Source organism: Oryza brachyantha, chromosome 7 (assembly GCF_000231095.2).
Source record: "Oryza brachyantha chromosome 7, ObraRS2, whole genome shotgun sequence".
Classification (NCBI taxonomy): domain Eukaryota; kingdom Viridiplantae; phylum Streptophyta; class Magnoliopsida; order Poales; family Poaceae; genus Oryza; species Oryza brachyantha.
In genome coordinates, this window is record NC_023169.2 from 12048777 (window position 1) to 12061997 (window position 13221).

A 13221-nucleotide genomic window follows, 5' to 3' on the forward strand; every position below is an offset into this window, starting at 1 on the left:
TAAAAAAACACATATATTTTGGTATATGGCACGTGACCCCGAATATCATGCTCCGAGAGTCAATTTAACTTGGTACTATACTAAAATAAAATGATTAGTGTTAGATGGCTACAACTAGTGTACGATGTGTCAAGAAACTTATAAATCTGACATAATTTTACATAATTTTGTAAGTCATATTTGATCAAATGTAAGGTTTTATAAAACTATATGACCATAATACACGTGAATATCTTTGACATACTTAAAAACGCTATGGTTTTCTGAAACCCGATCTAAACACATGTGTTTTTGTGAAATTTACTCTTTTTTAAGAGAAAAAAAAAAGGCCTGCCCAACTAGACAGTCTCTTGATGGGCCCAATATCGGAGCCTTCAAATCAAAATCTCATTCTTCCGCGCAGTCTACTCCTAACACTCGCAAAGGCCCAACCCAAACCCTAACCGCCGCCTCCTCGCCTCTGGCTGCCATGGGTTTCGATCGCCGGAAGGCGGCGGCGCTGGCCGCGCTCGCCTCGCCGGCGCCGGACAAGTCGCCGAAGGGCGGCGTCGACGCGCCCATAGCGCCGCTCCTCGACGCCATCAACTCCCACCCGGACCTCTTCACCACCTCCTCCTGCTCCGGCCGCGTCTCCGTCCTCGCGCAGCCGCCGCCCGCGCCGCAGGGCGAGGCCAAGGCCAAGAAGAAGGCGCGGGGCGGCGGGTGGGTGTACGTCTCGCACGACCCCGCCGACCCGGAGGCCCTGGTGGAGCTGCTGTTCGGTGGGAAGGAAGAGGGAGGGGGAGCGGGAGGGGGAGGTGATGAGCTGGTGTTCAGGTTCGAGCCGATGATAGTGGCCGTGGAGTGCAGGGACGCGGCTGCGGCGGCGGCGCTCGTGTCTACCGCTGTTGCCGCGGGGTTCCGTGAGTCAGGTGAACGTTTGAATTCGTTCAGCTAGCTAGTGAGCTACTACGTAGTTGGGTTTGGTTCAGTTTAGTGTATAGTTTGTGCAAAAAAGTTCGCTAAACCTTCATTTCTTCAGAGGCCTGGGTCAGTTATAGTTAGCTGCGCTGTACTGTACAACAATTCCATTAGAAGTTGCTGTAACTTGTTGATTCTGTTTAAATTGGGTAAAATTCCTATCGTCGATGAAATTTTGAGTGATTATTTTATTTATCTGATCGAGTTTGCCTGAAATGTACTGGTCAAATAAGGCGCAGGTTGAAATTTCAAGAGTGATGCCTTTTGATATAGTATTAGGTTTTAGATGGAGATAATGTCATTTGTATGGCCTTCTTCACTTTGCTTGCCTTGATGTGCCTTTTCAAATATTCTGATCAAGTTTTGTTTTTTCTTGTTGGTACCATTCTTAGGCATCACAAGCTTGGTGAAACGTGTGATGGTTGCATTGAGATGCTCAATTAGGATGGAGGTGCCGCTAGGGCAGACTGAAGAGCTAGTTGTGTCACCTGATTATATTAGGTACCTTGTTAGAATAGCCAACAGTAAAATGGAGGCTAACAAGAAACGAATGGATGGATTTCTGGATCTTTTGCAGATTAAGGTATTGGTTGACTTTGCATACCAGTAGGCAGTAGAACTTCATATTTGCTATACTTTTCTTGCATTGCTGCTCATTTCTTTTTCTAACCTGGCGTAATAACCATGCGATATCATGTAAAGTTGATGCATGTATTTCCTGGATAACGATTAGATGGAAAATTAAATTATAATATCCTTTTCCTGGATGTTTTTAAATTATATTATCCTTTTCCTGGAAGTTTAGCTATTGGTCATGAGCCATCTCTGTCAAGTAAACTTGTTTATTGAGCTGAGTAAGATTATCCAGAAGGCAGTAAATTACAGAAGTTATTGTCAGCAAATTGCTATTATGCATGCAGTTTTATTTCTCAACTTCGATAGCTATAAAGTAGAAACACATATACTGGTCATGGAAAATATATTCATAGTACATCAACTTCTTTTCTCCTAACATATTATAAAAATTGAAGGGCGAATGTGTGAGCTGCACAAGAAGACTGCCTTTTCTACTTGCCATGAAACTGAAAACTAGAAACTAGAGTGCAGGGTTAATAGTTACCGGTTTTCCATGGTATACCAAATTTCATTGCTTGATAATAAAATTGAAACCTATGTAGCATATGCAAATACAATGACTTACACCCCCCCCCCCCCCCCCCCCCCCCCCCCCCCCCCCCCGGCAAAAAAAAACTGCATTGTTATTTGTATACATTTGCAGGACTGAAATCTGTCACTTAACAATCATTTTGAATTTATTGACTGCTCCACAATCATTTTGAATTTAGGTTTATTCAGCTCTTAAGATTTCTTCTCAGCTCCTTAACTGTTCTAGCAACCAATTGATTTTATCTACAATGAAAAACTTATCGAAGGGTATTTAGGAATGGAAAGCTATTGAAGAATATTTAGACATGCAAAGCTTTTATTCTTCAATTTACTTATTAATTATCTTCTTTCATATGGAGTAGGGATTGCTCTAGTGTTAGTACTTCAGTCAGTTTGTTCTTTATAATTCCTCAATTTACTATTAATCCTCATCAATATATAAATAGGGAGTAGGGATTGCTCTAATTCTAGTACTTCAGTCAGTATGTTCTTTATAATTTTTAATACATTGGTTCCCTTTAAACTGCCAGGGTCTCCTAGGTTCATCCAAAGGATGTGTGACTGCAAATAATGAATCCTTAGTTACAAAACGGAGCAGTGATAGCTATAATGGTGATGCTGATAATGATTGTGACAATGGATTTGGGGAGAGTTCACTAGAAGCATCATATTTGGAGAGTCAAGACCCTGTACTTCAAAATGGTGCCAAGCATGGTTTTGGTAATGCTAAACGGCATGTTCTCATATCTCTTTCCTTTTATCCTGTTCATATTTTCTCCTCATGGTGTCATGTAAACCTGTTGGCCTGTTTAGTCCTTTCATATACTCCCTCCGAACCAAATTATAAGGCACACACACATTTTAAAATTCAAACTCATAAATTTTTACCCATAATTAGTCTAGCAATATAAAAATGGTATTGTTAGATTCATAGATGTAGTTTCATATTATGTTGGTTTTATTACGGTTAATAATGTACTTTGAGAGGATTTGACAATCAAAGTTTGATGTTGAAGACTATGCCAATTCAAACCACACCTTATAATTTGGGATGGAGGGGAATATGTTGAGATGATTTCAATTTTCCTTTAAGAATATTGTCATCAATAGATAAGTACATTTTAGTTATGTATGCTAGGCCTATCGATTCAGTTCTGCATGTTGTTCATGTACAGTAAGGTCAATTATTATTTGAAAAATAAATTTGGTAATGCTGACACTAGCTCACAGGAGCTCAGGGTACTGTCACTTGCTTTTGTAAGCAATAGTTTTGACAGCATCAAATCGGAAGTAGTACCTTGCTAGTTGGCAACATAGTCTTTTGAATTGTAAATCACAACTCAACAGCTCTTGTATATGTTTATCCCAATTAAAGAGCTGTTTATTATGACTAAACCCTATCACTTCTTTTCTTTTCTTCTGTAGATTAACACAAAAGGAAGGATTGCCAACATTATCAGGAAACACAAGTCACTACCTTTCTACTGCTGCATTGGAGATTACTGGTGAACCGGTTGAAAAGCTCTTCTTATGGGGACAATCTGCTTGCCCACTAACTGTTGGAAGAGAGCACCATATCCTAACTTTTGGTGGTTTTGGAGGGCCAGGAAGGCATGCAAGAAGAAACTACTCTCTTCTTCTTAATCATAGATCAGGATTGCTGACAGAATTAAAGGTTACCGAATCACCTTCTCCACGGATGGGCCATACAGTTACTGTAGTAGGCCATGATATTTATGTTGTTGGAGGTAGAGGTGGTCCTTCAGAAATTCTTAATGATGTCTGGGTTTTGGAAAGCACTAAGAATATATGGTCAAACGTGGACTGCACTGGGGATCTTTTGCGTCCAAGGTATTGTTTAGAAGAAAATTTTCATTTCCAATTCTCTGTTTTGTTTTGTACCAAACCAACATGCTAAAAAATAGTTCTAACTATGTCCAAAAGTTATGTAATACAAATATTCTTGAAAATACAATTGACTCATCTGCTTCATGGAAGTCGTGTTTTTTAATGCAGGCACCGACATGCTGCTGCTGCAGTAGATCACAAATTGTATGTGTTTGGTGGACTAAGTGATGATGGCATATGTTCTTGCATGAACATAATGGACACAGAAAGTACCCAATGGAATGTGATTTCTTCTGATGAAAAATGGCCATGTGCTCGCCACTCGCATTCTCTAGTGTCATATGGTTCAAAATTGTTTATGCTTGGAGGACATGATGGCCAGAGGGCACTGAATGATTTCTATAGTTTTGATACAACAACACTTAAGTGGAACAAAGAAAACACTAATGGGAAGGCTCCATCCCCTAGATTCTCACATTGCATGTTCATCTACAAAGATTATCTCGGGATACTTGGAGGTTGTCCTATTAGAGAGAGCAGTCAAGAAATTGCATTGCTAAATTTAAAGCATAAAGTGTGGTTTTACGTATCCATTCCATCATTGAGCCAATGCCTGTGTGTCCGTAGCTCATCAGTCATTATTTATGATGATCTTGTCATTGTTGGTGGTGGTGCATCTTGCTATGCATTTGGAACTAGATTTAGTCAGCCAATAAAAATTGATCTGCATTTGCTGGAGCCTATATTTAAACTTGCATACAGCAAGGACAAAGAAATGGCTGTAGAACACGATTCAGTGTCGACTATAGATTTAGAAGGACACGAGGAAAATTGCATCCCCAGTCACAATGTGAAGGCTGTGATTGATACTGCCGCTCTGGTTTCAGCTCCTTTGGTCCTTCAGCTAGAAAAGAAGTATGCCAAATTATCAAAAGATATTCTAAAAAAGTTTGGATGGTTGGATATCACTAGAAAAGCTCGAGTAAGCGGGGATAACATCCATGTTCTCTTTCCTGTTACTAAAACCTTTCACACCCTAATTGCTGATAAGGATATCAAGATACAACCTGATGATTCATGTATCTTTGAAGAACAGTTAGCATTATCTGAACGTAAGCTTGTTGGGGCCAACATTTCTCTTGAGAAAGCATTAGAAATTTTGGTTTTGTGCCATGGTTCCATTTTGAAAGATGAACTAGCGATCAGCCGCAAAGCTTCTAAAACTCCTCAAGTCATCATGAGAGAGCTTGTGTCTTCTCTATTGGATAGAAAAGGATTGCCCTTCGAATTATTGGAACAGCTGCCAACTAGGTTTGGTCTCCGATCTGTTATTAGTATCTAAGAATAAGCAACACATTTTCATCATTGATTTGTGTGTTCTTATTTCTTTTTTGTATCTAGGTGGGAAACTCTTGGTGATATTACTGTGCTACCGAAAACATGCTTTAAGGATCCACTGTGGGAATCAGTTAGAGAGGATCTTTGGCCACTAGTTGCCAAGTCACTTGGGGCACAACGCCTTGCACGCCAAGTAAGTTATGGCTGAATGCGCAAGTGCTTGATGGTAGGAAAATGTTTGTAAAGAATACTGGCCATATGATTTGTATCTTTTTTGTGTAATAAAATGAGAAATGTCACTTGGTATAGACCTAATATATTGAATATCTTGGTACATATATGATGCTCCAGTTTTTAAAGACTTGCTGAAGTAAGGTAGTTCTTACCAGTAACCAGTAACACGTATTTCATAGCATATAATGTTCAAAGAATTTCTTGAGGGTGCTTCTTTCAACTGAACCCATTTCATCTTCTTCGCAGGGTAAAATTGCACCAAATGGCACAAGAGATAGCACACTAGAACTTCTCGTGGGCAACAATGGGTGGTTGACACATCATGAAAATGGCATCTATTACTCACTTGATGCAACAAAATGCATGTTTTCTTCTGGTAATCGCTCTGAGAAGCTTCGCATGGGGAAGCTTGATTGTAGGGATGAAGTGGTGGTGGACTTGTTTGCTGGGATTGGATACTTTGTTCTCCCATTTCTTGTGAAGTATGCTATATATGATACCCTTTGGTTAACTGCTAAATGTTAAGCGATTTTACAAAAAAATATTGTTCTGTTTTATGATAGGGCTAATGCCAAGTTAGTTTATGCGTGTGAATGGAATCCACATGCCTTGGAGGCTCTTCGGCGTAATGTCATGGACAACCATGTGGCAGATCGATGTATTATACTTGAAGGAGATAACCGTATGACAGCACCTAAAGTAATATTGGTTCCAAATTTTACTTGCTGATCTACTTGCATTATGATGGCTGCTGATCATTTACTTCTTTAACTGATATTAGGGGATTGCTGACCGTGTTTGTCTTGGGCTGTTGCCCTCAAGTGAATGTAGCTGGGACACTGCCGTGAGGGCTTTAAGGTAAACCTCCCAGAGTTCATATCATATTTAGTCCACATTATATACAGAGACCTAGCACATGTTTGCCAAGCTTGACTTGTCCGCTTCTACTGGCATCTTATTTTGTTTTTTCATGAATGCAAGATTGGGCTCTATCAACGTGAGCTCATGCCATATCATGTTCAGGTTTGCAACAGCTTGTAAACTTTGAAGAAGAAAATAAATAATGTTTTGAATAGTTCAAACATTTTTGAACAAAATGAATCCCTAAGCATCCCTCATTTCCACTGGTGATCACTAAGTCTGTCTTTAACCAAATCCAACCCTGCGTGTTTATGTGTGTAATTGTAACCAAATCCCCACTGGCAGTTTTATCTTAGCAGGGCTTCTATGCTATCTGAAAAACTATGCTCTGTTGCTAGTGGTGGAATGGTTGGTAGTTGCAAACTATAGAAGTTAGGTGGTCTGTCAATTAGCATTCCGGAAATGCCTGCATGGTGGTTCTTTCATGGTGCTTAATGTCAACATGCAGAGTAGTGGTGCTAGTGGTATTTTTGATGGGACAGTGCCACATTTCTTAAGTTCTCTTAGGCTCTCACGTGGATTTAAATATTAAGGGAAAAACAGAATAACTTTTTTTTAAAGACATTAGACTTGATATTGGAAAAACAAACCAGGCCACTAAAAGCAACTGAATATGCCATAAATTGCATGGTTGAAGCAAGACATTAGACTTGGATTTGGAGCATTGTCTTTTGTTATGTGCTGGATGCACGGTAGGCATCTCAAGTTCCGACTCTATTGTGTTACTTTATATGTAGGGCTGAAGGTGGCATGTTGCACATACATGGGAACGTCAACGACTCTGATGAGACATGCTGGCTGGACAAAGCTGTTGAGTCCATCTGTAATATTGCCAAAACACAAGGTAAAGTACAATCTCTCTCACTCTTTTTTAGGGGGTACACGAGAGCTGCAAATCATTCGATAGGGTTATATTTTTCATCTTATTTGCTGCTGAATGCCGTTTGTCTCAGGACTATCGTGGAACGTCACGGTGGAGCATGTCGAACGCGTCAAATGGTACGGGCCACATATTCGACACCTAGTGGTTGATGTCAAGTGCCGTCCAACCTAACAAAGCAAACACTTGTCCAAAAATCCATGTACCGTGTAGGTTATGCTGTATAACAATTTTGCTTGCTACATTAGCTAATTAAACAACAGAAATAAACCCTGTGTTGTAAACTTGTACGAGTAATTCAGAAGGTTCAAAGATATATTTCTGAACATTTGCGATTGCACAGCTAGCTAGCCTGCTGTATACACCATACAAAAATGTATTTTTTTTCTGCTACCAAATTAGCTGAAGCAAATGTGATGGATGGTATTCACACTAATTTAACAGGAAAAATGAGATGCAAAAATTGCTTTTATTATGTGTACTTGCATAAACCAACTTACAAAAGGGGAGAACCGTTCAAATTACTACAGCAAACACCATACGCAAGCAAACAAGGCAAGAAAATATACACAATCATCTCAACAATGCAAATGCTGCGTCCACAGTAAACCTTTTATCCGTCGACTAGCAAGTGACAATCGACTACCATCCATGCCCCCAAAAAAAAAGAACAAAAAAAAAGAGGAAAACAGTTTACTAATGTGATGGTACATTTTCTACAAGGAAACATATACTACTTGAGCCTAGGCGGCTGCACCCCTCCTCTCATCATAGCGCAAAACTCCTCGTAGTTAATCCTCCCATCCTGTAATAATATACCCCAAAACAACAACAATTATGATGGAAAGAAACCCAAATGCAGCTTGAAAAAGGGATTAGCTGTGAAGGGAGCTTACATTATCAGTGTCAACCTCTGATATGATATCCTTGATGGTACTGGTATCGCCCATTTCATGCTCTATTAAGGCCGATTCCAGTTCATCTCTTGTGATGAAGCTGCATAAAAATTGAGGTGATTATCTTAGTCAAATCAACCGTTGGGATAACCCAATACTGTGACTTGTGAAAATCATTTTTTCCAAAGTGATGGCTCAGATTACTCACCCACTGCTGTCTTTGTCAAAATACTGGAATGCCTTGAACAAATGCTCATCTCTTTCGAGCTTGTGTCTATGCATTGTGGCCGTGATAAATTCAACGTAGTCGATGGATCCATTGCCGTCCACATCAGCCTGGAAATGGACAAGAAGGTTAGCATAGAAGGTCAATAAATGATGGTTCAGAGAAATGCTAATGGTCCAGGATTGGTGCCATACAGCTTCCATCAACTGCTTTACTTCAGCTTCTGACAGCTTTGATCCAAGCTTGGCTAATCCTGCTTTGAGTTCTTCATATGTGATGGTCCCGCTGTTGTCTGTGTCCATGTTTGTGAACATTTGCTTCAGGCCCTTGATCTCCTCCTCATTAAGGTTTGAAGCAATAACCTGCATATACATTTGCCTGTAAGCACGGGATAAAAGAAAAGGCAATCAAATTATCAGTATGACAATAATAACCTTCAGAGCCATCTTTTTCAGCTTGTTCATTGCTCTGAATTGCTTCATCCTAGAAAGAACAGCACTGTCAATAGGTTTGTCAGATGCTTCTCCTTCTCTTAGCCATGGATGTTCTGATTATACAAAAAAAACATCGTTTGTAAATGGGACTAAAATTTGAAGTTGAGCATATGGCCAAGACTCAAGAAGCTTACGAAGAACTTGGGCTGAACTAATTCTTCTCTTTGGATCTTGTGTCAACATCTTTCTAACAAGGTCTTTAGCACTCTCAGATATCGATGGCCATGGCTGACTCTCAAAATCAATCTCCCCTTGAAGAATAGCATCAAATATTCCCTTTTCAGTTTCTGGAAAGCAAAACAGAAAATTACTAACAATTAGACGATGCACCACTGCTTATATTGCAAACATAGATTTATTAACTGCAAGTAAAAATGGATGGTATAGCAAATTTACCAGCCCAGAATGGAGGAACACCACTGAGAAGAATGTACAGAATAACACCAGCACTCCATACATCAATCTCTTTACCATAATTTCGCCGAAGAACTTCAGGAGCGACATAATAAGCACTTCCAACAATGTCCCTATACATTTTTCCTGATATTTGAAGCAAGTTAATATACATGAATTACAGGTTCATATATGATAATTAGGGTTAAAATAGTAACAACGAAAGGTAAGTTGGACACTCGGTATATTGTAAAATTGATCATAAAAAGATCAAACTGATCAATGCTGGTACTTGCCTTTTAAGAAGAACATGATAAACTATCAAGAAAAAAAATCATGTAAGACAAAGCCAAAAATAAATCATGGCAGTATTTAGCATTCAGTTTAGGGCATGCAGACGGAAGTGATGAAAATGTACAAGGAAAAAAGAGACTAGGAACTGTATGCCTCCATGACATCCTCACCACTACTACCATACCAATACCAAAGAAACATCACATTATTTGGTATACCAGTCATGCGGAAGAGCTTTCATGCTCTCCCCACATCTGAAAAGTAGGAAGCTTAAAGTACATTGCGGCGTTATTTGCAACTACCAGCACCAGCTACCAGCATCTGCAAGCCCGCCACCAAAGTACAATACTTTAAATTTGTTCAACTTAGTTTTCAGGTAATATAAAAGCTCTAATATATTTGTCATGGTACACAATAGTTTATATACCTCCCCAAAAATGACAGCCAGTGATAACAATTTTGCTATCATTCAACATCAGATTTGTAGCTTTCCACTACTTCGAGTCAATAACAAATCCACTACTTGGACTCAATAACAAACCCACTACTTGGAGTCAGTAACAAATCCATGGTCAAGCAATCTTAACCTCAGTGGCTAGGGAGGACTTTCTCCTATGAGCTACTACAACAGATGATGCTTGCGACACCATCCTCCATGCCTTTAAAGAATGAATAGCTTGGTGTGGCACTATGACAGTGTAATGCCCTTAAATATTTCCTGGACATGATGTTAATAATTTCATTGTGGAAACATGCCATTTACTATATATAGAAACAGATGTCTCATATCATACAAAGATGCAGTTATTAGACTGCAGGATATAAGGATCAACATTGATGTTGTAACAGCCATCCCAAAAACAGCAATAGATGGCTCTGTGAATCCTTGGGAGGTTTATGAGTATGGGCAACTTGGTATATGGTATGGTTCAAGTCACAAAATGGGTGAGTTTTCAGAAAGAAAAGCTTTTAAAACTCAAAATATGGTCATTTATGATTCTAACCCTAGCAATATTGCCTAATGTACAGCAGAAGATGCAATTCTCAAGCAGATGCATCTTGTAGATTATTCACATTACCTTCTTCAATGAAAACTGAGAGCCCAAAATCAGTGGCTTTGAGCATTGCATTCTCTTCCTTGGTTGCAAGTAAGAAGTTCTCTGGTTTCAGGTCGCGATGCATCACTCCCATAAAATGGCAAATGTTGACAACATTCACCACTGCCCTGCAGATGGTAGCAGCCGCACGCTCTGAGTAGTGCCCCTTGGCTATGATACGATCGAACAGCTCCCCACCAGCACAGAGCTCCATCACAACATGGACATTGCTCTTGTCCTCGTATGCTCCCCGGAACTCGACTATGTTTTGTTGTCCGGATAGGTGCTGCATGATCTGGATCTCCCGGCGAATGTCCTCCTTGTCAGCCTTGCTTACAAGCTTGCGCTTCGAGATGGATTTGCAAGCATACTGCTTACCAGTAGCGATCTCTGTACACAGGTATGTCACCCCAAACTGTCCCCTGCCAAGTTCCTTTCCGAGGGAGTAAGCCGAGCGCACATCTTCATACGGCTTTCCAAGAATTGTGTCTGGGGTGGGCTTTGGTGGGGCAACCACAGGTGGGACAACCGGAGGGTTCATTGCTGGCGGTGTGTATCTCACCTCGGCTGGCGGTGGCGGCTGAGGATGGTTATAGCTGGGAGGCGCCTGAGCAGATTTTGCCTGGTGAGAATAGCCATAACCGTTGGCTCCTCCTCGACCAGAATCCGGAGACGTGGCTCTGCTGCAGCACATCCCCATTCTTTCTCAGATTCTTCCTATCAGCTGTAAGTTTGCAATTTTAGTACCGAGGAAACGAGATCAACCCTGCAAGCAGAACCCAAGAGCAATTTGTGTCAGGAGTAAGCCAACATCAACAAAGATCTGTATCAAATCAAAGAACTTGTGCGAAAACTACGGGAAACCAACCAACAAATAATTATGCTGGATCAATCAAACTTAGCGTTCAGGAATCCACAAACTCATAGCAGAAGCAAGGGAAAAAAAAAGGGAAAAGGAATCAAATACTGGATCTACGAGCAAACCGAATAATAAACTTAACACAGCGCATCAGAAGAGGGAAATGAAACAAAACAATAATAGGAAAGAAAAGAAATGCCTTTGACAGAATGTTGACCTCAATCTACTCTTTGGTAATCAATCCAGCACAGGAACGCATGAATTGAGGTACAAGGTAGATGGCCGGTCCCTTTGGTGACACTGGAAGCAATCAGAGGAGATAAGGGCGCAAGCAAATTGGGTAAAAGGAGACAAAATAAAGCAGCATCTGAAAGCAACGGGACCAGCAAGGCACCCAGGGGCAAAAGAGAGAGAGAGAGAGAGCACTCACGATAGCTATCGTAAAAATCGATCCTTTACACCGATTCAGACAAGAGGAAGCGATAAAACAAGGTGTAGTGAACTCTAGGTTTCATCCTCTCGTAAAGAAAAGTTTTTTTTCTTTCTAAATCCAGCTGATTACTTGCTTTGGAAAAAATTACCCTACGCATCGGAAATCTACTGAATCCAAGAATGTAAGCATGAAATCGCTAAAAACTGCAGTAATTATAACTACTTGTGTAACAACAACGTGAGCTCCAGTAGCTTTCTCCCATCAAGCACTGCTGCGCCACTCCCAGATCCAAAGGGCGAAGATTTTCAACAGTTTTTGGTGGATCAAAACTCCCAGTCCCATAAGAACACGAGATTAACGCCTAATCTTTCACATGAGCAAGCGACCCAACAACAAATCCACGAGACTAAATACAACACAACACAAAAAAACTAGCTAGCTAGCTGCTAGCCAAGAACCGAAACAGAGACGCGTACCGGCGGCGGGCGAGGCAAGATCCCCGAGCCAGCCAAAGGAGCCACGCGGCGCCTTCTCCCAGCCGATCCAAGAACACAGCCCAGCCACCCCCGCAGGCCGCAGCTACGAAGTATCACGGCGGCGCAGCGCGAACAAGAACCCGGCCGGCGTGTTTACGGAATCAAATCTCGGGGGTTGGGGGGGAGGCAGATTTGGAGGGGTGGCGACGCCCTCCCTCGATCGATCGTGACAGCGACTAATGGTGCACGAATTGGAAGAGAAGACCAGGTGAGGAAAAGGTTGGTGTGGAGGAAGAAGAGAAAAAAAAGAGAGAGGGGAGAGAAATACGTACGCGCAGAGCAGAGCGGAGGCAGCTCTGCAGCTGGTTGAAAAAGAGGAAAGCTTGCAGTTTTCAAGCTGCTTGTGTTTTGCAGTTTGTTTTTTGTTTTGTTTTGTTTTTTTTTTTTTGTTGGTGTCGTTCTGGAGATGGAATGGAGTGGTAGTTTTACATTAAAACCCCTACGGTTTTCTTTTGAGACAGCAAATATCCTTTGTGCTGATCTCAAATTTAGGGGTACAGAATTAGATTAAGGCCACATTCGGCAGTCGTAAAGTGTGGGGAAAAACGTAGTAATAGATAGAGTAGTATATGATTAATTAATTATTAATTATTAAAAATATAAAATAGATTAATATGATTTTTAAAATAACTTTTCTATTGCAAA

At 40.7% G+C, this 13221-nt stretch overlaps 2 protein-coding genes across 4 annotated transcripts; one reads left to right on the forward strand and one right to left on the reverse strand.

Annotated features, from left to right (window-relative positions):
* The first annotated feature begins 428 nt into the window (after positions 1-428).
* On the forward strand, positions 429-7805 carry LOC102702769 (tRNA wybutosine-synthesizing protein 2/3/4). Its single transcript, XM_015839649.2, has 11 exons — positions 429-911; positions 1353-1543; positions 2658-2860; positions 3553-3978; positions 4144-5286; positions 5377-5506; positions 5794-6029; positions 6111-6246; positions 6329-6405; positions 7206-7312; positions 7422-7805. The coding sequence occupies exons 1-11, from the start codon at positions 470-472 to the stop codon at positions 7520-7522; spliced, it is 3192 nt and encodes a 1063-aa protein (XP_015695135.2). The 5' UTR covers positions 429-469; the 3' UTR covers positions 7523-7805.
* LOC102703047 (calcium-dependent protein kinase 19) lies at positions 7790-12889 on the reverse strand. 3 transcript variants are annotated; one of them, XM_006657699.3, is made up of 9 exons: positions 12517-12885; positions 10731-11514; positions 9361-9504; positions 9099-9251; positions 8905-9017; positions 8665-8832; positions 8453-8580; positions 8245-8344; positions 7790-8153 (listed from the first exon to the last, which is right to left on the reverse strand). In XM_006657699.3, exons 2-9 carry the CDS (start codon positions 11446-11448, stop codon positions 8082-8084), a joined length of 1596 nt encoding a protein of 531 aa, XP_006657762.1. In that variant the 5' UTR covers positions 11449-11514; positions 12517-12885; the 3' UTR covers positions 7790-8081. The 3 variants fall into 3 exon arrangements, with proteins under 3 accessions (XP_006657762.1, XP_040382353.1, XP_040382354.1); XM_040526419.1 differs by having other exon boundaries at positions 7799-8153; positions 8453-8832; positions 12517-12889; XM_040526420.1 differs by lacking the exon at positions 12517-12885 and adding an exon at positions 11825-11870 and having other exon boundaries at positions 7799-8153; positions 8453-8832.
* Between the last annotated feature and the right edge of the window lie 332 nt (positions 12890-13221).

Coding starts and splice junctions, on each gene's coding strand:
- LOC102703047 (XM_040526419.1), bottom strand. CDS start 11,448: ATGGGGATGTGCTGCAGCAGAGCCACGTCTCCGGATTCTGGTCGAGGA. Junction 8,833..8,904: donor TGAAAAAGATGGCTCTGAAG/GTTATTATTGTC, acceptor ATGTATATGCAG/GTTATTGCTTCAAACCTTAA. Junction 8,345..8,452: donor TTTGACAAAGACAGCAGTGG/GTGAGTAATCTG, acceptor ATTTTTATGCAG/CTTCATCACAAGAGATGAAC.
- LOC102702769 (XM_015839649.2), top strand. CDS start 470: ATGGGTTTCGATCGCCGGAAGGCGGCGGCGCTGGCCGCGCTCGCCTCG. Junction 5,507..5,793: donor CACAACGCCTTGCACGCCAA/GTAAGTTATGGC, acceptor TCTTCTTCGCAG/GGTAAAATTGCACCAAATGG. Junction 6,247..6,328: donor ACCGTATGACAGCACCTAAA/GTAATATTGGTT, acceptor AACTGATATTAG/GGGATTGCTGACCGTGTTTG.